This window comes from Dromiciops gliroides, chromosome 2 (genome assembly GCF_019393635.1).
Source record: "Dromiciops gliroides isolate mDroGli1 chromosome 2, mDroGli1.pri, whole genome shotgun sequence".
Classification (NCBI taxonomy): domain Eukaryota; kingdom Metazoa; phylum Chordata; class Mammalia; order Microbiotheria; family Microbiotheriidae; genus Dromiciops; species Dromiciops gliroides.
Window position 1 is genome coordinate 1,143,859 of NC_057862.1, and position 24,049 is coordinate 1,167,907.

Below are 24,049 nucleotides of genomic sequence, written 5' to 3' on the forward strand. Positions count from 1 at the left end.
CTCTTGTCACTTTGATCAAAGTTTCGGAGTCTTTCAGAGAAGCTCCTTTTTATAACACTATTGTTCTGGTATCAGGGGTTCTTATGGTTCAGCCTACTTCATTCTTCATCAGTTCAAGTCTTCCCAGGCTTCTCTGAAGCTAAGCTGTCATTTGTTCAAGCTCCATAGTATTCTGTGCCATTCTTATGCCATCACTTGGGCAGTGGATCCCAAATTTATGTCCCCCCCGTTTCTAGAGGAATGATGGTGACAGAGTTGGTGGACTTGAGGTTCAGAATGAGACACCAATTTCTGGACATGGCCACTGCAGTAATGGGCTCTGCTTAACTATGGATATCAGAGACAAAGGCTTTAGGGCGGGGGTGTCTTTCTTTTTTCTTTTAGTGGGAAGGGAAAGGTGGGAGGAAAAAAATGTTTGCTAATTGAATCTCTCTCTCTCTCTCTCTCTCTCTCTCTCTCTCTCTCTCTCTCTCTCTCTCTCTCTCTCTCTCTCCCCCCTCCCCTTTCCTCCCCTCCCTCTCTCCCTCTCTCCTCTCTATTTCCTTCCGTTCCCTTCCGTTCCGTTCCGTTCCGTTCCGTTCCCTTCCCTTCCCTTCCCTTCCCTTTCCCCCTCTCTCTGCCCCCTTTTCTCCCTCTCAAACTTTCAGAAAAGGTTTGCATTGGCCCAGAAATTCCACTCGCAGACTTCAGAGGTTCTCCTTCAGTGCCTGCAAGTCTGTCTTAATAACAACTTGATTGGCATTGCAGCCAAAGCCAGTCTCGAGATTGTGGAAAGCACTGGTGTCATGGACCAACCTTCAGCATGCCAGTTCCTGGCCCTGTACCAGGTGAGGATGCAAGCTTGGCCTTCTGTGAACCTGTCCACCTACAGTTCTGGAAGCTGAGAAATGAGATTGATTTGCATCAAGAACTCGTGGGGGTGGGAGGCAGCTAGGTGGCGCAGCAGATAGAGCACTGGCCCTGGATTCAGGAGGACCTGAGTTCAAATCTGGCCTCAGACACTTGACACTTACTAGCTGTGTGACCCTGGGCAAGTCACTTAACCCTCATTGCCCTGAAAACAAAAACAGAATCCATTGGAGGGCTATAAACCTCTTCATTTCTGGGAGCCAAAGCCCCTAAAGGGGAGCATCTGGACAGGATCCAGGATGTAGTTGGTCGGGAAGACAGAGCACATTCTCTTGAAGGATCAGTGTAGAATCTGAGTTGGGTCTGTGCTGGGGTGTTCTTCATGCTGACTGCCTCAGAAATTCAAGTCAAGTGGAAAGCACAGTGGGTTGAGAATCTAGTCTCCTCTGCCACTCGCTTTCAATGCACCCTTGAGGAAGTCCCTTCTTTTCTGTGAGCCTTAGTTTCCCCACCTGGAACATAAGGATGAAGGACTAGATGACCCCAAACATCCCTTCCCTCTCAGATATCCCATGAAAGCTATGAAAGACACCAAGATGCCGGTGAGCAAGTGCTCAGGACAAGGATGTGAGCCCGTGGGTAGATTTGTTTTAGCCACATCAAGCCTCCCTTTCCTTGTCTGCAACCCGATGACAAAACTAGCACCTCCCTGACAGTGGGGTCAGAAGGATGGACAGTGTTTTCTAATCCCTGGAGGGCTCTAAGGATGTCCCTTAGACTTAGATTGCTGTCCCTTAGACAACCTGGGCCCTGGAGACCAGACCCCACAAACCCCAAAGACATGTTTGTGCCCAGTTATGTGGGGGTCGATGTCTGTGTGTGTGTGTGTCCATCTGTCTGAGCGTCTATCTCTGCCTCTCTCCCCATCTCTTTCTCTCTCCCCTTCTCTGCCTCTCTCCCCGTCTCTTTCTCTCTCCCCGTCTCTTCTTTCTCTTTCTCAGGACACTCAATCAAAGCACCCTCCAAACACAGAGGGAGGGGAAGCCCCTTCTTTCAGTCCTCCCCACTCCTTTGATTACATGCAATGTCTCCTCATTGACAGACTCCTTGCTGGCACGTCAGACCTCCACAACTCCCCCTCCCTTCCTTGCCCTGGTTCCCACGAGTCCCCTCGGATGCTCTCCACTCAAACGGGCTGTTCCCCCAAGGCAGGCTGGCCCCATGCCTAGCATGTCTGCCTCTGCTTGTGTGCAGATCAGATCCCTCCGGGGCTACTGCTGCCTGGAGTGGGTGTACCCCTGCTCTCTCTACCCATTTCTCTGAACTTTCCTCTTCACAAGAATGTTGGCTGTGAAGAGGCAGGAAAGGCATTGCTGCTTGCCAGTGCCAGGTACAAGACCTTGAGTGATCAAGGCTGGAGGATGATATTACCTGACATGCCCAGGTGGTGGGTACAGGGCTGAGACTCAACCCTGGGTCCTGGGCCTGGGCATTCAGGGCTCTCTGTAGAACAGGGCAGGGCAGAGCAGAGCAGGCCTGTCTTGCCATCACTGTCTGGAGTCTGAAACTCCTTCTGTCCCCTTGCCTCTGTCCGCACTGCCCCCAAGTCATGGCTTGGCTGCTTCCCTCGGCGGTACAGTGCCCCAGACACAGACGTGATCCCTGTGTGGGTCCAGAGCACCCAGGCTGTTTCCCCGGGGTGTCAGCCGAAGGTGGAGAGTGGGGGTAGGTGGGACCCCGCCCTCACCTGATCCCAGGGAGGTCCCGTTTCACAGAGCTGCTCGGCATCCCTGGCGATGAGAAAACTCCTGTTATCAGTCACAACCAACACCAGCAGCTCCCAGCTGGCAGCCCTCCTTCAACTTCGCCAGAAGATGTTGCAGCAAGGGAAGTTGGGCACTGCCCTCTTTGAGAGTGTGGAGCAGAAACTGAGGCAGATTTCCAAGGTAATTTCAGAGCCTTCCCCAAGTGCCTGCAAGCCCAGGCTCTTCTCACAACTCGATAACTGCAGGGAGGCAGGACAGGCTTGAATCTCCCGTGGGACACTTAGTGGGTATGTGACAAACTCCTGGAGACGTCTTTTCCTCACCTCTAAAATGGGTCCGATGCCTGTCTATACAGCCTGGAAGATGCCATAAGTTCACGTTTACAAAACATCCCTGGGGAAATTCTTCAGTATCACCTGTTGTGCCCAGTCCCAATAAGGCAGGTCTCCCAGAATCCCTTCCCAAGGCTCTCTCCTTGGGCAGAATCACTTGTTTTCCTCTTGGCTTTGGGCCTGTCACCACATGCCAATCCACAGCCATGTAGCTGCTAAAGTTGGGGACCTTGGGAAGATTGTGAAAAAGATGGGGAGAGCCAGGCAGGGCCTCACATGGGACTCATATTTGGAGAGAACAAAAGGCTCAGAGCAGGGACAGTTAGGATGCCATGACCTGACCTTCGAGGGGAGAAAGGTTCAAGAATGAAATTCTGTAGACAGAAACGTACTGAGGTGGCTACAAAGGGAGCTATCACACTGGTCAGCTGAGATGCATGAAAGACCCAGACGGGAGCTGGAAGTAGCTGAAGCAGAATCGAATAAATTCTATAAGGCCGAGGCCCCACGTTGGCAGAGCCAACACTCAGAATGAGCGGAGGTAGCAGAAGGGGGGAGGAAGAGAAGCACACAGGGCTAGGAACTGGAGCTCGGACCAAAAATGGGCACAACTCTTCCCCTCTGATTTTGCATCTGTTCTCACTGCCAGAAATAAATTTTGAGTTGGAGGAGAAGTGGCAGATATGGGCCAATAAGGCAAAGATAAGTGGGATGAGTGAGGGCGACTGAGAAAAGCCCCCTGCCCACCCAGCCCAGCCAAGAAGAATTCCCTCCGTAAGTGCTACAGCAGGGAGGGGTCAGCCCTCAGTGACTGCTGGCTCTGAATGGGGTCTCTTGGAAGATTCTGCGGCATTGCAGGAGGACGGGCACCGCCATCTTGAGAAAGGGAAGGAAGCTGAGTTTGCCAGCTATCGGCCAGTGCGATTTGTTGAGCTGCCCAAAAGAATCACAGAGCGTGTTCTCAAAGAGGTGGCACCAGCTGGGCTTCATCCTCCAGGACAGGACTTGCCTCGAGGCTTACCTTGTTTGCATTTTTTGAGTCAAGTGGTCAAACTTAGAGGGAATGCTTATGAGGGATCTCACCTAGGTTTGGGCAAATCATTTGACAGTGTCTTGGGTTACTTATTTTTATGACCACGTAAAGAAATGCAGACTAGCCAAGAGTGTGCCAGGGGTGAATTTAGAGCCTGAGGATGGGTCCCAGTTGGATTGGGAATGAGGGAAGGGGTAGAGACAAGAGATCCAGGCTCCCAGACTTGGCAATGAATTTGAGTGGGTGGTTCTCCCACTCCCTCACCTCCTTAGCTCAGCTCCACATTCCCTTGTATAAGAGGTCTTGCCTGACCCCTTCCCAGATGCCAAAAAAGAACTTGGCTGTGTATATTTATTTCATATGCATATCTCCATATACACATTGTCTCCCAAGGTAGAACTTATGTAAGTTCCTTGAGGACAGGGTCTGTCTCTTGTTGGTCTTTGTCTTGGGAGCCCCTAAGCAATATCTTTCTGGCACATGGAGCTTAACAAGTTCTCTGGGGACTGAGGAAGAGAGAAGATTCATGGATGCCCCAAAGGCTGTGAGCAGGAGTGGTGTGGATGGATGGGTGTGCTTTGAAGAGAGGCAGATTTGAGTACCGAGGTGACCTCTGCTTGGGGCATACAAAGGAGCGGGCCTGGTATGGAATTCCCATGGGATCTGTGCATGGAGTTTTCACCAGTGACAGCCATAGGCCCAGATGGCATTTGCCCATGACAAATAACATCAGTGTCACAAGAGACCCTGCGCAGCCAGAACATTCTGTCCAATCTAAGAAGGTGGAATTTAGTAGAGAAAAATGTCACATCTGACACTTTCACCCAAAAAATCCACTTTAGAAGCAGGTGATGAGTTAGCATAATCATGGCTGGCATTTACACACAACTTGTAAAACTTAGAAAACATTACAACCACCCTACAATAAGTATTCTCCCCTTTGGCAGAGAAGGAAGCATCCTCTCAGGGAATTTTTGGCAACTTGTCTGTTGATGGTAAGGGTCGGGTGGAATTTAAACCCAGTATCTCTGACTCGAGGTCCAGAACTCTGTTCTTCCACCCTGCTCTTCCTTTATCGATAGAGGAGGCTTCACTTGAAAAAGATCCAGATGTCTTAATGGTCAGCATGACCCAGCATCATGATCCACCAGCCATCTTTCCATTTCCAAGGGTATGCTTTCTCTTCACTGGTTTCTTCCCCTTCCTGCTCTGAAGCTCACCTTCACCTGCAGGCGACAAACCATTCTGATATTCCTCTCTCTGGCCATGGCCTCGTGTTCTTCCCAGTTCTCCCTGTGCATCCCGAGCCTATTCTCTGGCCTTGGGACAATACCTAGTCCCTCCACCCCAATCTCCACTTCTCTGCACCTGACAGTTCACTAAGATCCTCAAAGGTAGGTGCCACGATCTCTTTTCTTGCTGCCACCCCTGCCCTCAAGTGCCCTCAAGTGCCCCAAACAGCCACCTAACACTGCTGGAGGTGACCCACGCCCATTGTACTGTCTACAGATTTATGTTGTTGGCTCCCCTGGGCCCGTCGGCTGCACACCCATGGTCCCTGCGTCTCTTCCAGGCCTTTCTCTTGTCTACTCACAGCGCCACGGCAGCACCCCCCACTTCTCCACCAAGGCCGCTACAGACGCGTCCTTCCTCCCTTCCCACTGCTCCTTCAGTGACCTTAACTTCACTTCCTCCATGCTCTCTTGCTCTGTCCCGGCCAGCCTGATGGCCCCCCCACTCAGAGACTAGAATTCTGTGAAGTCTGCAAGGAATAGAAAGGAGGACAAGGACAGAACTTGGGAGATATCCAGGTTTCAGAGTAACAGACAGCGGGGGCTTGGTGTGAGCCTTTACACCTTGGAAATCAACCCCCATCAGCCTCCGTTTGTGGCTTGGCTGCTTGTCCAGACTTCAGAAAGTAACGGAGAAAATGGCAATAATGTCTATTAAACATAAAAGCATCCTGTCTGTTTTAAGAGAGCCGCTTGTTAAAACATTTACCAACACACCCCCAGGGACTGGAGGGGAAGGATCCAAGGGATGGACGAGTGAGCTTTTAGTAAACTGAGAACTAGGACCCACCCAAAAAAAAAAACACCCACACATGCGTGTGTGCACACACATGCACGCACACGCGCACACGCACACACACCCACGCATGCGCACATGTGCACACGCGAGCACAAAATCAGTCCCTGCACCCCAAGAGCTAACTGGGAAGCAGACCTCCCCCCTCCCCTGGAAGACTGGTTCAGGAAGGAGCCCAGGGAGGAGCCGTGAGAGGGGGTGCCAGAGGGCCAGGACAGCAGGGACACACAGAGCCAAAGTCAGAGAAGGCTTCAAGAAGACAGGGAGAGCCCACAGTGTGAAACCCTGGTCAGAGAAGATCCAGAGGCAGAAGGGAAAGGAAGGCGCATTTATTAAGCATCGACTAGGTGCCAGCCAGGCATGTGCTAAGTACTACAAGGATTCTCTTGTCAAGAATATTCTCTCAGGGGCAGCTAGGGGATAAAGCACCAGCCCTGGATTCAGGAGGACCTGAGTTCAAGTTCGACCTCCAACACTTGACACAAGCTACGTGACCCTGGTCAAGTCATTTAACCCTCATTGCCCTGGAAAAAAAAAGAATATTCTCCTTCACAAACACCACCTCATGGAAGAGGGTCCCACAAGACTGAGGATGACCAGAGAACAGGACAAACACATCAGGAAGTCAGGGGACTAGGAAATTTTAAACTGGAGAATAAGGAAAGAGCTTCCATTTAAGGAGAAGGAGGCCATGGGTAATGATAGAAAAAGCTGTTCCATGAAACGGTCCCAGGCTGAGGGCCATGAGTGACCACAGCTCTTCAGTGCTTAGAGGTTGTTAAGGGCACAAGGCCAAATGTCAGGGAGAGCTGAGTTCAAATCCAGATTTAAGCACTTCCTAACTGGATGACCCTGGGCAAGTCACTTCACTCTATTTGCCTCCATTTCCTCATCTGTAAAATGAGCTGGAGAAAGAAGTGGCCAACCCCTTCTAGTATCTCTGCTGAGAACACCCCAGATGGGGTCACGGAGAGTCAGACAAGACTGAACAACACCATGTGACCCTGGGCAAGTCACTTCACCTTTGTCTGTCTCCGTTTCTTCATCCATCACATGGGGATCATAACAGCACCTACCTCCCACTCAGGAAGAGTGTTGGACTTGGGAAGGGGAGAAGCTAGGTCAAGGGTCACTTGTCCAGATTGAAAGGATTGAGGAAACCTGATGAGAGAGGGGGAGATTGCTGGGACCAAGGCCTCGAGGACCATGGAGGGGAGAGCGTAGAAGGAATCCTGGGGAGGTTGGCTGGAGCTGAGAGGGGTGTCACCCCTTCCTCAGTTACAAGGGGAAACAGGGAAGAAGAGAGATGAGTGAATGGAGGGTGAGATGGTGGGGGGATGGGAGGAGAAGGGGAAGGATGGGGAAGAGGGTGGGCTGGGTGGGAGAAGGAGGAAGGAGAGGAGGAAGAGGAAGAGGAGGAGGAAGATGGAGGGTGGGCTGGGTGGGAGAAGGAGGAAGAGGCCGTTGGGGGGGGGGGCGTCAGGAGCATTTGCTGAGGAAGAGAGGGCAGGGAGGGGACAAAAGAGGACTGGAACCTTTGAGCTGGTCCGGCGATGGATGGTGGCTGGTTGTCCTCCACAGGCCTGGCAGAACCTCTGTGTTTCCGAGCAGCATTTCAATATTCTGAACGACCTCCCTCCAAGCTATCGACTCATCATTCTCCAGCACTCTGTGGACAGGTAGGACTCAGGCCTTGGCTTCTGCTGAATCGTGTGTCGCAGGCCTTTTATCAGAACTTTCTAGATGTTCGTAATGTTATTTTCACATGGAAAAGTGGGGACTGATTGCTCAGTTCCCCATGCCCAACCCTCTTCCATCTTGGAAATGCCATCCACCCCTGCTGAGAATGGCTGGGGGCAGGGCTTCAGAGTTGGGACAGGCTCACCCACAGGGAACTTCTTTAGAAAAGACGAGTGGAAGACCCGAGACCCTTGTGGTGTGTCTGCTGGGCAGCAAGGTCACAAAGAAGCCTCGGCTGTTAAGCCCAGAGCTAGGTCCAGGGAGAGGGGCCAGGACGATGGGGAACAGGAGAGGCCGTACTTTGGAAGGCTTCTAGGGGTGGTTTTCAAATGTTCACCAGGAAGCCTGCAACATCCTGACCAGAAAATCCAAGAAAACAATCACGAAGTGAGTCATTTTTCTGAGTCTGCTCTGCAGGAGACCACAGGCAGTGTGGTCTGTGCATGCCATGGCAGAGGCTGAGCAGAGCTCACCAGGGGAGGTCCTCAGTCTAGCAGAAGGGGCCTCGCCTCCCACAATGCACAGGAAAGGGTGCCAGCGGACAGCTCCGTCATCACTGCCCAGGGCAGATGGCTGGTGAAGTGAGAGGAAGGGCGGGGAAGCAGAGGAGACATGGGCGGTGGGGGGGGGGGGGGGAGGACGGGACTTGCAGAGGCTCCAGAAGGGCCAATGGACATGGAATAATGAGCCCTTTGCGGGGGTGTGAAAAGGTTGCCTTGCCCAGAGGGATCCTATAATGTAACCTTGAGGTAGACTGAGCCTCATGTCGGAGCGACTCCAGCCCCAGGCAAATGGCCCCAAACTAGTGCATGGGATCACCTCCCACCCCCCTCCGCCCCAGAGGGCCTCATCTCTGCCAGGGTCTCTCCTTTCTCAAGGGGGAGGGGCTGCCTGGGCATGTGAGGGGCTGCATCTGTGAGCCACGGCCCGGGGCTCGAGGAGAAGAGCAATGACCAAATGTTTGGCCTTTGCCCAAGGTCCCATGTTCTAGAAAGACGGGCAGCCTGGCCTCGGGATGGAGCTTCTTGAAGTCAGGACTGTCCCCTTGCATGTCATTGGCTCCCTCTCATGCAGACACCCAGCACTCCTGAGCTTTTGGGGAGCAGCCTGTAAGCGATGTGGAGCTGTGACTCATGACTGTCATATATCCTCCATACACTGGGGGGACTCGGGCTCTCTCCTCTGCCCTCTTTTGCCCGGACACACACACACACACACACACACACACACACACACACTTACATTCCCAGGAACCTATAACTGTCAGCTTTGAGTATCAGCTGCATCCCACCCCTTCAAGCCCTCCTCCAAGATGGCGGCAGGGACTAAAATTTGTATGTTTGCTTCCTGCAGGTCAACCCTGTATGGCATGGTGTATGAGAAGCCAAAATTTGGCCCTGGACCCAAGGGGAAAATCGTTCAGATCAGCGGTGAGTGTGTGGCCGGGGGGGGGGGGTGGCTCAGCAGCCTTGGTCACTATGATGTCACTTCTGTCCCTTGGTGCCAAAGAGGGCCACAAATGTGCCCCAGCCTTCAGCCCACAGCCAGCTCGCTCCTGATTATACCCAGCTGACATTCAGGAATTGGCTTCTCTTGAACCACTAGAGCCAACCACCTGGCCTGTGGTCCCAAACAGGCGATGTTCATGGACAACTCCACTTGGTTCTTCCTTGTGTTGTCCGTCCCTTCTGCAGAAGACACTCATGTTTGCTCACATCCTTATCACCACTTGTTTGAGAAAGGGTACCACTCACTTGTGGGAATTTCATAAGTCAGTCAGAGGACCGCCAATATTTTCCACCTGAGTGACCTTGGGCAAGCACCCGGGTAAGGCCACCTTCTAGGGACTGCCTCAGGCCAGCAGGCCTTGTCCTGATCATCTGGGCTCACCCCTAAAGCCTTTACACGGTCCCAGGGCATCTCTGTGCTTGGGGCAGGGGGTCCCTGCTGAATTAACCATTCTGGTCCAAATGATGACTTTGGGAACTCGGTAAATGGCAGGATAGGGAAGGAGATTTGAAGACCCCAGTAGGACACTTAGCACATTTTGACCCAGTACAAGTCTCTGCTTGTGGCCTCAGTTTCCTCATATGTCAAAATGGGTAGTTGGGGGAGCCCAAAGAGATCCTATGTGGAACATGTGCTAGAAACAGAAGCTGTGGTTTCTATGACAAGGTGCCACCTTCCATGAACCCCAAATGACACATAGCCTGTGGCCAGAAACCAGTGGCTATATCCCCTTCCCCACAGGTACTCAGTACTCATTCAATGTCAAGGACCCCCTCGGACCCCTTCCCTACCTTTGTGCATGATGCCAGCCTTGAGGAGGGTGAGAATCTGCTTGGGGGCATGGCCCTGGAGGCAAAGGATGGGAGACTCACTCCCTGTCCCTCTCTGGCCCTCTGGCTCTCCAGGTCAATGAGAGGATGGAGCCAGAGCATTGCTAAGCGCCCTCCTAGCGAAATGTAAATGAAGCCCAAGGGCAATGAGGCTCCTGGTTGGGGCAGTGGTCACTGGGTCCTGAAAGGACCTCTCCTTGCAACATGTTTGAAGTCAGGGAGTAAACGTGGGAGCATCATTCTTGTCTGTAAGAAAACCATCCCCCTCCCAGCACATGCGTGTACACACACACACACACACACACACACATTCACATATATCCACACATCCACTCTTATACCTACACACTCCTACATAACCATACACATATGCAAGCACACTTAGACACATATACACAGTGGTTCACACACATGCATACTCACATCAACACATGCACACATATACACTTTTACACTACACATTCACAAGCACACTCATTAACTCATACACGCGCATACATTCACACATATCCATATACCCATACTCTCTCTCTCTCTCTCTCTCTCTCTCTCTCTCTCTCTCTCTCTCACACACACACACACACACACACACACACACACACACACACACGACAGTGACAGTAAACCTGCTGTGACTAGCCTCTGTCTCCTCCAGTAGCCCCAAGCACCTGGCCCTGTCCTGGGAGACCCCTTGTCATAGGCTGAAGGATGGAGAGGGTGTGTTTCTTTAGTAAATGCTCCTGGGCTATAATGAGAAACAGCCTCCCATGGGGCGTCCTTGTGGCCTGTGCAGCCAGTCCCCAGGTATTTATGGGCTGGAGAGGGGGAGGGAGGGAGGGAGGAAGGAAGAGCTTCTGGTAAGGTCCCTCCCAGGTGCCCAGGGACCTGCTGAAAGTGACAGCTGGGTCTCTGCCCTCCAGAGGCTCATCCTAGGGGGGCCTGCTTGGGTGGGGAGGACAGACATCTCTGAGCCTCCTTTCTTCTCTTCTCTTCTCTTCAGGCCAGTGCAAGGTCTTGCGCGTCCGCAGGGACCCTGCAACCATCTCCAAATTGCTGAACACCATCAGTCACTTTAAAGAGGAGCTTGTTCATTCTTTCCCTGATGAAACATCAGAGGTAAAGTTCATTTCTTCCTCCTCAAATCCTCTGAGAGCCAGTGCCTCTTGGGTGCCCTCGGAGCCCCCCTTCCCCCAGCATGCTCCACAAACCTCTTCCTTCCCCCGGGGCCTGGTTCAGCTCTAGCTTCCAGCCCTTCTCCTGTCAGGGCCTCGGGTCCCTAACCTCTTGGCCAAGGGAGCAGGAGTCCAGGCCCAGTCACAGGGGCCTTGGGGCTAATGGGAGGACCCCATGACAGAGGGAGAGGAGAAGTGGACTCTAGGTTCAGGCAATGGCCCGTGAAGATGCCAAGAAGTAGGAGTGGAGAGATAAACGTGGGGTCAGGGCAGAGGCCACAGCCCAGGGAAGGAGGCAGGAAGAAGAGGAGGAAGCTGGAGGGTTTGGGGGAGATCAGATGCTGAGCGGGGCTGGGGCATCCTCAGCATGGCTCTTCAGGGTCTCGGAGGGAAGGAGGGCTTCGGGCGGCCTGGGAGAATGGGAGCCATGGAGTGAGGTTCGCCCCTGGTAAGGGCAGGCCTTAGGGCCATGTCTGGTGGGTCCTGACCTCTGAACAGAATGGTCCCGGGAGCTGGGGATGGGGGGGACGGGTGGCAAGACTCTCAGAGCAGCAGGACAGACAGAAACAGGGAGAGAAACCCAGAGAAGCAGGGGCTTCTGAGGACAGCTGGCAGACAGGGTCTGGCATGGGCCTGGGGAGCAAGGATCAGGTCTGCCTCTGCTCATGGGCCCAAGCCAGGGCAGGAGCAAAGAGCTGCTGGACCAGACCTGTCTGCATGGGACAGAAAGAGGTCTAAGAGCAGGGGGCAGTTCCCTGGACACAGACTGAGGCCAAGGGCTGGTGACAGTGGACAGAGTCCAGAAAGGGGGTGGTCTGATGCCTTCCTGACTACTGGGACCTTGGGCCCGGCCTTCAGCCTTGGGCCAAGGTGGGTGGCAATGGAATACCAACACCAAGTGCCCTCCCCAAAGGCCTTGGCTGGCCTGCAAAGCAGGGGACAGCCCCATGTCTAGGCTCCCACAGGCCAAATCAGGGAAGCCATGGGATTCTGGCCTCTCCCTTGTCTCTGGGCCTGCAGTGGGACTGGGTAGCATCGGTGTGGTTGCATATCCCAGAACTAGATTGAAGAAATGGCTCAGCCAGGGTGGGGGTGGGTGACCCCTGGGGAGCAGGAAGCACCAGTGCCTGGTGTTCCCCAGGCCCGGGGGCACAAGTGCAGCCCTTGGACGAGGACAGTCATTAGTCAGATTTCCAAGGCTCTTGTGCCCACTTTCCCAAGTGCAGGCCATCTCATTGGGCCATCTCTTTGATTTCAAGGCCAGGCCTTAGGAGGGTTACTTCACCCCTCCTGGCCTAGGCCCACCAGGCCAGCCACCCTCTCCCTGAGCGCCAGGGTGGGGATGTACGCCTATGGACTGTAAGACGAAGCTGCTGGCATCCCCTTGGTTGTCTGAGGAGGGGGCGGGGCAGCCTTGAAGGGAGCCACGTCCTGTGATGTCCCTCCCAGAATGGGCACCAGGATGCTTCCAGGGACGCTGAGCGCCTCTGCCAGCCGGACTCCAGTCTGGCTGGCTGTGAAGGCCTGGCTCAGCTACTTTGTAGCTATGAGCGTACCCCTTGGCGGGTGGGACACAGTTTCCTTATCTGTAAAGTGCAGGGCTTGGACCAGATGCCGTCACAGCCCCTTCCTCACCGGAGCCGAGGCCGATTCTTCCCTTCCCTGACCCCCTCTGCCAATAACCCAAACTTTGGGCAGCCTTGTCAGGGGGTTGTCTCTGCCCCACTCTCCTTCCCCTCCGCTCCCCCTGCTGGTCATGAGTGGGATCAAGGCGAGCCAGTCTAGAGCTCGTTAAGCTGTGGTAAAATCATTCTGGGAACTCTGACTCGATGCTATTGTATCGATGCGACAGGAAACACAAAGTTCTATGTCCCTAGAGGAAGAAAGGCTAATCCACAAATTCAACGACATTTCACAGTCCATGGAGGTGTATCTGAAGCCGGTATTTGCCGCCGTCCAGCACTGGGACGTCAGGTACCACGTGGGGGTCACCTACCTTCACAACATAGATAAAAATGCCCTTAGCGACACTTGCCAGAAGCTTCCTTAAGGTATCTCAGTACCACCAGCATCTGTGAGACATGGTTTATTTAACCTAGAGCCGAGAAAAACTCGAAGACATGTTCTGCTCATGGGGCAGCATCCCAAAGTCTTACCAGGCTTGTGAAACTCTTCTGTCAAAATTCAGTGGTCATACACTGTTGGTAGACCTGTAAACTGGGCCAATCATTCAAAAATGATTTGGGTTTTTGTGGGGGAAATGACTAAAATGTCATGCCGTACCCTTTGACCCCTTTGCAAGGCATCTCCCCCAAGGAAGTCAAAGACTGTGCTAGGTAGCTGCCCTCCCTGTAAAGGAACTACTGAAAAACCCCTCCTGGTCCTCAATTCTGTCACCCTTCCAAAGAACTAGTAGCCATGCCCCCAAATAGAGAAGGAAGGCAACTCTCAGGATTCACTTAGAGCAGATAGAGTCCTCATCCATCAACCAAGAAGGAGACAACACAGGAGACCCCCCCTCCCCATGGTCCCTGCCATTCAGGAAGGGTTCCCCCCGATTCCCCCATAGCACATGACTCCCCACACTCTGGGCTGAGGGGGTGAAGACCTTCCATTGGTGCCAACATTCAGTGATCCTTCAAGATGTAGGCACCAAATAGCTTGTACTTTTGTGAGAGGTTTTTATAAAAAACTTTTTTTGTCCAAAGCCTGTCATCAAAATGTGCTTTGGACCCTAGACCCCAGGTCGAAGGAGTAAAAAAGACAAAGGAAAAGGAACAGAAGCCCCAGGTCGAAGGAGGAAAAAAGACAAAGGAAAAGGAACAGAAGCCCCAGGTCAAAGGAGGAAAAAAGACAAAGGAAAAAGAACAGAAGCCCCAGGTCGAAGGAGGAAAAAAGATGAAGGAAAAGGAACAGAAACCTCCGGTGGTAACACAAGGTAAGGTAGGCAACAGGTGGGCAGATGAGATTTTTGACATGCCTGTAGACAGGTGATCGCATGGGCTGCCCCTCTCACCCAGGGTCCAGCAGGGGCCTCTTGCTCCAGTTGTTTACTGGCTCATGGGCTAATCTCTGTGCTGGTAGAGACACCCCCCTCAGGACATGTTGAAGAGGGCTCTGAGCCACTGTCTGGGCAGGCCAGGTGGAGGGAGGTCAAGTTTCCCATGATGCTTGTCATACAACATAGGCAAGAACTCCCCTATATAGGTCGTAGGCAACTGTGGCTCAGGTCAGATCTGAGGCGTCTTTTTTTCTCTTTTGTTTTATATCCTTTAAAAAAGAAAAACTGTTGGGTGATGAAATTGGATCAATCAAATAGTCCCCCTTCCCTTTCCTCCAAGACCCTAATCTAGCAGCCTCTGGCCATTCATTCCCCATGGGCATGTCCCCTCCCAAGCCTCTCCCACCAACTCTGCTATTGTTTGGGGCATGACTGAAAATAACAGCCTCTCCCTCTGCAAGTCTTTGGGATCTGATGCTTGGGAGTGCATAGATAGGGAAGGCCATGCTCATCCCTTGACCACAGACTGGATTTGAAGAAGGTGGCTGACATGACCAAAGTGCAGTCAACTCCAAAGTCCATTGTCCAGTGTTCTGGGGGTCCTGAATGGTAACCTTGGCAGTGGCAGCACCCCTCTGTCTGAGGCTTGGAGTGCCTGGTTTGTTTTTTAATTTAAAATAATAAAGATTTTTATTTAAAGTTTTGAGTTCCAAGTTGTATCCCTCCTTCCCTCCCTCCCCTCCCCCCTCCCTGAGGCAGTGAGCAATCAGATATGGATTATACATGTGCAATTATGGAAAACATTGTCATAGTAGTACTTTTGTACAAGAAAACTTGAAGGGAAAAATGAAAGCGATAAAGTGAAAAACAGAATGTTTCAGTCTGTGTTCCATCAATATCAGTTCTTTCTCTGGAGGTGGGTAGTCTGCTTCATTATTAGTCCTTTGGGATTGTCTTGGATCTTCATATTGCTGAGAAAAGTTAAATCATTCACAGTTTTTCATCAAACAATATTGCTGTCACTGTGCACAATGTTCTCTTGGTTCTGCTCACTTCACTTCAATCCTTACAAGTCTTTTCAGGTCTTTCTGAAATTAGCCTATTTGTTATTTCTTAGAGCACAATAATATTCAATCACCGCCATGTACCACAGCTTGTTTAGCCATTCCCCATTGGGTGGTGCCTTGTTTTGTTTTGTTTTGTTTTAAGGATGGGCTCTTTTTTTAGCAGAAAGGGGAAAGAGGGAGTCAAGAGGAATCCTCCATTCATCATGCATGCTTCATGTGTTGGAGATAGAGTCTCCAGTGAATTCCAGACACTGAGCTCTATTTCTCAAGGGATTTGGGGAAGGGGGAACCACAGAATTCTCCCAACCATCCCTAAGGAAGCATCTGTCCCCAAGGGATTTGATGTCTATTAGACACTAGAGGAAATGGATTTGGTGAGATGTTGTGTGTGCCCATGAGACATGAGCCGGGAGAGTGGGGACTAACCCCTGGAGGCGTTTGAACAACATTTCTCTGTCTTTCAATTCCAGGAGGCTGGTATCAGGTGGGTGGGCTGCGGGGTAGGGGGCTAGGAAGGAAGGAGAGCAGGGACTGCTGACGGTGAACTGGCTGCCCCTCAGTAAAAAGAATGGAACAGGGGGGAGGGTCAGGTTGTTCCCCTTCCCCATGTCTCTCCTCCCCCCCATCCCAGCTGTCCAAGGCATCCCCCAAGAAATTCAGGAAGAAAGCCTGGCTGGGCCTGGGTAGTGAGCAACATCTAGGGGGATGCAGGCAAAGCACTTGGGGTGGTGGTGGTGGTGGCGGCTGCAGCTGCTGATACTGCTGTTCTTGCTGTTGCTGCTGCTGCTGTTACAGTTGTTCAGTCATTTGTTACGTCATCTCTTCGTGCCCAGATTTTGGGGTTTTCTTGGCCAAGATAAGGAGTGAGGTATTATTTCCTTCTCCAGCTCATTTAACAGATAAGGAAAGTGAGGCCAACAGGGTTAAGTGACTTGCCCAGAATCACTCAGCTAGTAAGGATCTGAGGACAGATTAGAACTCAGGAAGAGTCTTCTCGACTCCAGGACCCTATCCATTGCCACCACCTAGTTTTTCTTGCCAGGTTCCTGGGTGGCTCGGGGTGTGGGTTTCTGTGCCCAGAGCAATGGGCAGACAACAGTGTGTCTGGCATTCGCCCAGGCTCTGGCCTCACTCGCTAGCCCACAGGTTCCTCCCTGGGGCACTGACTGAGTGGTATCTTCTTAGACTCCTTGGGCCCTCCTGTGGAAGTGGCGGACTATCTGATCCTCATCACGGACCGGTTACTCTTGGAGATGCCCCTGGAAACGGTCGCAGCCTTCAAAAATGGGAGCATCAGCTCTGTGTCTCGGGAGCTTTCCCTGCAGATGCTGGCCAATCGCCTACAGAAAGAGGAGCCAGGTTTGTGGGAGCCCCTGCCCTCGTTATCCTGTTGGTGTCCGAGGGAGGGCAGCCACAGAGCAAGGCAAAGTCTGTCACTCCCTGGCTCCAAGGGCTTGAGCCAACCACACCCCTCTGAGCCTCAGTTTCTTCATGTGTAAAACACATCCAGCTTCACCACCTTACGTGCATTTCCAGGCCTCAGTCTCATCTTTTATAAAAGGGGATGTTGGTCTTGTCCAGGTTTTCAGAAAAGGGAGAAGAATATTTGGCAAACCACAGGCTAGTGAGCCTGACTTTAGAAGGCATCTTAGGAGACTAAGGGCGTAGAGTCAATGGCGCTACCTGAGATAGTCACTGCCCACCCAGGTGCCTCTCCCTCTCCGTGTGCCTCTGGCAATGCTCTGGGTCGAATCAACAAGCATTTTATTAAGCACCTACTATGTGCAGTAGCCAGGTGGCACCACAGTATGCAGCATGCCAGGCCTGGGGTCAGGAACACCTAAATTAAAATCCAGCCTCAGACACTTACTAGCCCTGTGACCCTGGGCAAGTCACTTAACTCTGCCTCAGTTTCTTCATCTATACAATGAGCTGGAGAAGGAAATGGCAAAGCACTGCAGGATCTTTGCCAAGAAAACCCCAAATGGAATCACAGAGTCATCTTGTGACTGAACAACAACAAAAAATGTGCCAGGCACTGGGGCTACAAGAAATTATCCTCCCAGCCCCGAAAATAACCCATCCCTGTCCTTAAGAAGCTCATAGTCTGATGTGGTGAAACACCACACAAACAATTATGTACAAGCAAAATAAAAATGGATGGACGGATGGATGGAAAGATGGAGAGAGAGAGAGAGAGAGAGAGAGAGAGAGAGAGAGAGAGACAGAGAGAGAGACAGAGAGAGAGACAGAGAGAGAGAGACAGAGAGACAGAGAGACAGAGAGAGAGAGAGACAGAGACAGAGAGAGAGAGACACAGAGAGAGAGAGAGAGATTGGTGTCAAATTGAAAGTCACTAGCATTGGGGGGAATCAGAAAATGCTTCCTATAGAAGATGGGCTTTTAGCTGGGCATGAAGGAGGCAATAGAGGGAGATGGGAAGAGTGTGCCCAGGATGGAAGGGAGCTGTCCAATGAAAAGTCAGAGTTGTTGAATTGTAAGAGTATCTGGGATGGGCAGGGTGGTACTAAGGAGTAAGAAGGTAGGAGGCTGTTGGCCACATTGGGAAGGGTTTTAAAACCAAATCAAATTCTAGATTTGATCTGATGGGAAAGGCAGTGCCAGAGTATCAGGCTCCTCCAGGCCCAGGGGAAGAGGTGAGGGGCTGCACTTGGGGAATTGGGCAGTTTCAGGAAGATATGGAGCATCAGAGTTCATCGTGGTGGGAACTCCACTACTTCAGATCGCAGCCCAAGCAGTTCCCTCCTAACAAAGTCACCTGCCTTTCTCCTCCTCACAGTTCATGAAGGGGGTGTTGATGACCCCCATGCAGAGCCAGAAGGATAGACTCCCACACATAGCCCATTTCCCTTTCTGAGCATATTTCTCGTACAGTAAGCCAAGGAAGGCTGAAGATGTATTTTACCTAGACATCATTTACCATGTTCATGTGAAAGCATGGTGAGATGGGAGCTGGGACAGTAGCAGTGACTGGACTCAGAGACATAGTGATTCAATGGCAACCTAGCAGGAGGTCTCCAGTGGAGTGCTCCCGGGATGAGTGGGTCAAAGAACAAATTATTTTAAAATGAATTATTTTATTAAAGAGAATAGTAATAATGAAATAGCATGCCAAAACCTATGGGATTCAGCAAAAGAATCAGAGGAAAGTTTATATCTTCAAATGCTTCTATCAATAAAATAGAGATAGAGCAGATCAGTGAATTAGGTATACAATTAAAACGTTTTAAAAGAACCAATTAAAAATTCCCCATTAAACAACAAATTGGCAACCCTAAAAATTAAAGGTGAGATTAATAAAATTGCGTGTAAAAACCATTGAATAAATAAAGCCAGGGGGTGGTTTTATTTAAACAAAAACAATAAAATAGATAACTCACTGGTTAATATGATTTTTTTAAAGAGAAGAAAACCAAAGTGCTAGAATAAAAAATGAAAAAGATGAATACATCACTAATGAATATGAAATTAAAGCAATTGTTAGAAGTTGTTTTGCCCAACTATATGCCAATAAATTTAATAATTTAAATGAAATAGAAGAATATTTGAAAAATGTAAACTGCCTATATTAACAGAAGAAGAAATAAAATATCTAAATAAATGTATTTTAGAAAAAGAAACTGAACAGGTTGTAAATGAGCTTCCTTAGAAAAAAAGCATCAGGACCAGATGGATTTAAAAGTGAATTCTACCAAACATTTTTTGGGGGGAGGGGGGAGAGACAGGGCAATGGGGGTTAAGTGACTTGCCCAGGGTCACACAGCTAGTGTCAAATATTTTAGGCCGCATTTGAACTCAAGTCCTCCTTAACCCAGGGCCAGTGTTTTATCCACTGCGCCACCTAGCTGCCTCTACCAAACACTTAAAGATTAACTAATTCCAATATTAAATAAATTATTTGGAGCAATAGGCAAAGAAGTAATCCTACCAAACTTCTCTTATGAAACAAGTATTATGCTAATACCTAAACCAGGAAGAGCAAAACACAGAGAAAGACCATTATAGACCAATTTCACTAAAGAATATTGATGCAAAAATCCTAAATAAAATACTAACTAGGAGACTACAGCAAAATATCACAAAGATAAACATTGTGACCAAGTGAGATTTATACCAGGAATGCAGGGCTAGCTCAATATTAGGGAAACTATTAACATAATTAATTATATCAATAACAAAAGCAACAAAAATCATATAATTATATCAATAGATGCAGAAAACCTTTTGACAAAATTCAACATTCCTATTTTTAAAACACTTGAAAACATGTGTATAAGTGGATTTTTCCTTAAAATGATAAGAAGCATATACCTAAAACCATCAGCAAGCATTATCTATAACAGGGATAAACTAGAAGCCTTCCCAGTAAGACCAGGAGTGAAGCAAGGATGTCCATTATTATTACTTTTATTCGGTATTGTACTAGTAATAATAGCAATAAAAAAGAAGAAAAAATGAAGAAATCAGAATGGACAATGATGAAATAAAACTTCCTCTTTTTGGAGATGATATGATGATATGCTTGGAAAATCCTAAAACATTAGCTGAAACAATTAACAATTTTAGCAAAGTAGTAGCAGGATATAGAATAAACCTACATAAATTATCAGCACAATAATTTATCACCAACAAAGCTATGCTAGAAAATATATTAAAATAGATTTCATTTAAAATAACCACAGACAATATAGAATTCCTGGAAGTGTATACTTGACATGACAAACCCACGAACACTTTTTTATACAAGTAAAGTCAGATTTAAATAATTGGAGAAATATTAATCGTTCTTGTGTGGATAGACAATATAATAAAGATGACAATTCTACCTAAATTAAAATACCTATTCAGTGCCATTCCAATTAACCTACCAAAATTATTTTGAGCTAGAAAAAATAATAACAAAATTCATTTGCAAGAAGAGAAGATCAAGAATGTCAAAAGAATTAATGAAAAAATGTAAAGCAGTACCAGATCTTAAACTGTATTATAAGGTGGCAGCTATCAAAACTATCTAGCTAAGAAGCAGAAAGGTGGATCAGAGGAACAGAGAAGCCTAGTGCTTGATAAACACAAAGACTCAAGCTTGGGGTTAAGAACTCACTCTTTGGTCACAATTGCTGGGAAAGCTTAGAAAGCAGTCTGGCAGAAGCTGGGTACAGACCAATACCTTTTTAAAATGTAACATTTTATTTTTCCCCAAATATATGTAAAAACTTTTTTTAAAAAATTCATTTTGATAAATACTATTTAACTTTGTCCAATTACATGAAAAGACAATTTTTGTATTAGTTTTTTACAAATTCCAGTTCCAAATTGTCTCCTTCCTTTGCTCCCCTCCCCTCTTCTAATAATCGTAAGCAATTTTATTATATATATATGTATATGCAATCATATAAAACATTTCCATGTTAGTCATGTTGTGAGAGAAGAAACAGGCCAAAGGGGAAAAACAAACATGAAAAAAGTGGTGAAAATAGTATGCTTCGGGGCAGCTAGGTGGTGCAGTGGATAGAGTACCGGCCTTGGAGTCAGGAGTACCTGAGTTCAAATCCAGCCTCAGACACTTGACACTTACTAGCTGTATGACCCTGGGCAAGTCACTTAACCCCAATTGCTTTACCCAAAAAAAAAAAAAATAAAAAAGGACGAAAATAGCATGCTTCGATCCACATTCAGACTACTATCAGTTCTTTCTCTAGATGTGGAAAGCATGTTCCATCATGAATCCTTTGGAATTGTCTTGGATCATCATATTGCTGAGAAAAGTTAAGCTATTTATAGTTGATCACTGAATGATGTTGCTGTCGCTGTGTACAGTGTTCTCCTCATTTCACTTTGCATGAGTTCATATAAGTCCAGGTTTTCCGAAATCTGCCTGCTCATCGTTTCTTACAGCAGAATAGTATTCCATTACATTCATATACCACAACTTGTTTGGCCATTCCCTAGTTGATGGGCATCCCCTCAATTTCCATTCCCTTGCCACCACAAAAAGAAGAGCTATAAATATTTTTGTACATGTGGGTCCTTTTCTCTTTTTTATGATTTCTTTGGGATACAGACCTAGTAGCGAGTGGTATTGCTGGGTCAAAAGTTATGCACAGTTTGATAGACCTTTAGGCATAATTCCAAACTGTTCTCCAGGATGATTAGATTAGTTCACAACTCCACTAACAGTGCATTAGTGCCCACATTTTCCCACATCTTTTCCAACATTTACAGTTTTCTTTTTCTGTCATAGTAGACAATCTGATAAGTGTGAGGTGGTACGTCAGAGTTTCTTTAATTTGTATTTCTTTAATCAATAGTAATTTAGAACATTTTTTCATATGGCTATAGATAGCTCTGATTTCTTTGTCTGAAAACTGCCTTTTCATCTCCTTTGACCATTTATCAATCGAGGAATGACATATTCTTATCAATTTGACTTAGTTCTATATATATTTGAGAAATTTTAAAATTTAATATAAACAAAATCGTCCATTTTACTTCCTGTAATGTTCTCTCTTGTTTTGTCAAAAAATTCTTCCCTTCTCCATAGATCTGACAGATAAATTATTCCTTGCTCTCCTAATTTGTTTCTGGTGTCCAAATCATGTGCCCATTTCGTATGCCCTTATCTTGGAATACAGTGTTAGATGTTTCTGCCATACTATTCTCCAGTTTTCCCAGCACTTTTTGACAAATAGTGAGTTCTTAGCCCAGAAGCTGGGGTCTTTGTGTTTATCAAACACTACATCCCTGGACAAATCACTTAACCCTGTTTGCCTCAGTTTCCTCATATGTAAAATGAGCTAGAGAAAGAAATGGCAAGTCACACTAGAATCTGTGCCAAGGAAACCCCAAATGGGGTCATGAAGAGTCAGACATGACTGAAAATGGACCGAACAGCAACAACAATCAGCAGCTTCTGAGAAAATTGGGAAAGATTTCTTGTGGAAGGAAGGTTTTAGCTGAGGTGAGGAAGAAAACCAGCATCCCAGGCAAAGGAGACAGTCAAGGAGAATGCTCAGTCACCTGCTTGGGCCTTCATTTGCTGGTCTTCTGGGGATTGCTGAAAGGTATGATCTGAGTGCTCAGGACAGACCTGGGTTCAAATCCCACTCCCAGCCCTCACTAGTTCTGTTTGCCTTTCTGAGCCTCAGTTTCTTCCTCTGTAAAGAATGGGTGAGGATGGAGGCTTCATTGTTCTGCTGAGGTTGGAGTGAGGGTCAGGTTGTTGTTGAAAGCAGCTTGGTGTTGCAGGAGATAGAATAGTGGGCTTGAGTCAGGATGACCAGAGTTTGAATTCAGCCTCAGACCCTTCTTTCTGTGTGACCCTGGCCTTCACCTCTGCCTGCTTCAGTTTCTTCATCCATAAAATGGGGATATCAGCCTCCATAGCACCTACCTCTCGGAGTGGTTCTGAGGACCCATGCAACCCTGAGTGATGAACATTCTGGAATCCAGCAGGCTCCAGGGCAGCCCCTGGCCACACTGTAGTGGGGGAGGGCTCTGGTAAGCTGTCAGCCCATGTGGGGGATCTTGAGATTAAGTGACAGCAGCCATTAGATCTCAGCACCCATGGGTTCAATGGTCAGTTTAGCTGATCATGCCACCAAGAGCTCCACGCCACAGGCAAGCCACCCACTCTGGCGATGGGTCTGGGCCGTGCTTGTGTCCGTCTCACCATAAATCTGGTCAGTGACCAGCCCCGAAGGGCCTCGCTGGAGAGACTCTCAATCACATCTGCTGTGAGGAGTTGGAACAACCAAGGATGTTGCCCAATAAGACTCCACCTTTTAGCCATCCCCAGCCCACTCTTCTTTGGGACAATGGGAAGGGATCCATCATCAAAAGAGCCATTGACCTGGGTGTTGGTGACCTCAGAGGATGTCCTAGTGTATCGTTTGCTGTGATTCAGTCATGTCTGACTCCTCATGACTCCTCCAGCCACACTGTCTGTGGGGTTTTCTTGGCAAAGATACCGGAGTAGTTTGCCATGTCCTTCTCCAGCAGATTAAGGCAAACAGAGGTTGAGTGACTTGTGTAGGGTCACACAACTAATAAGTGTCTCAGGCCAGATTCGAACTCATATCTTCCTGACTCCAGGCACAGGGCTCTATCCCACTGTACCATCCAATAGCCCCTGAATAGAGTCATACGTGTTCTTCATTAAAGTAAAAGTGCACTGAGATCTCTGAAAATGGGAGTGTCAGGAGCCTCAGGGGGGTGGAGGGAAAGGGAGGAGTGCAGACTTCCCCAACCCCCAACAGGAAACTGGGAGCCCTGGGCGGTGGCTCAGCTCCAGTGACCAGAGTCACCACAATGGATGCCTCGGGCTGGGAGAATGGAAGCTGCTGGACGCAGGCCCTCCTGGGTCCCCAGTGCCTTGGCTTTGTCCTGCCCTTGAGGGCCCAGGGGAGGGGGAAGCATAGCCCAAGCCCATAAGGCCATCGGTTCCCTGGCCTTGGGGGGGACATGGGCAGGCTCCAGAAGCGGGTGGCCACACTGGCCTTGTAGGGGAGGCCAAGGCTGCATGGGCTGTAGAGGGACTGAACCAGTGGCCTGTTCTCCTGGCCCGAAGGGGCAGGCTCCCCTCTGGCCAGGATGCCCAGCAGGCACTGCCTGCTGTGGAGTGTTCCTAGACCACTGGTCCAGA

General features: G+C 49.2%; 1 protein-coding gene across 1 annotated transcript in view; it reads left to right on the forward strand.

Annotated features, from left to right (window-relative positions):
* The window catches only part of CFAP46 (cilia and flagella associated protein 46), a 131,428-nt gene that overhangs the window by 91,089 nt on the left and 16,290 nt on the right, over positions 1-24,049 (forward strand). Inside the window, exons 45-52 of the mRNA XM_043988884.1 lie at positions 648-827; positions 2,625-2,795; positions 7,650-7,747; positions 9,162-9,238; positions 11,148-11,263; positions 13,172-13,293; positions 14,028-14,257; positions 16,573-16,746. Coding sequence (XP_043844819.1) covers positions 648-827; positions 2,625-2,795; positions 7,650-7,747; positions 9,162-9,238; positions 11,148-11,263; positions 13,172-13,293; positions 14,028-14,257; positions 16,573-16,746 — 1,168 coding nt within the window. The remainder of the gene's footprint in view (positions 1-647; positions 828-2,624; positions 2,796-7,649; positions 7,748-9,161; positions 9,239-11,147; positions 11,264-13,171; positions 13,294-14,027; positions 14,258-16,572; positions 16,747-24,049) is intronic.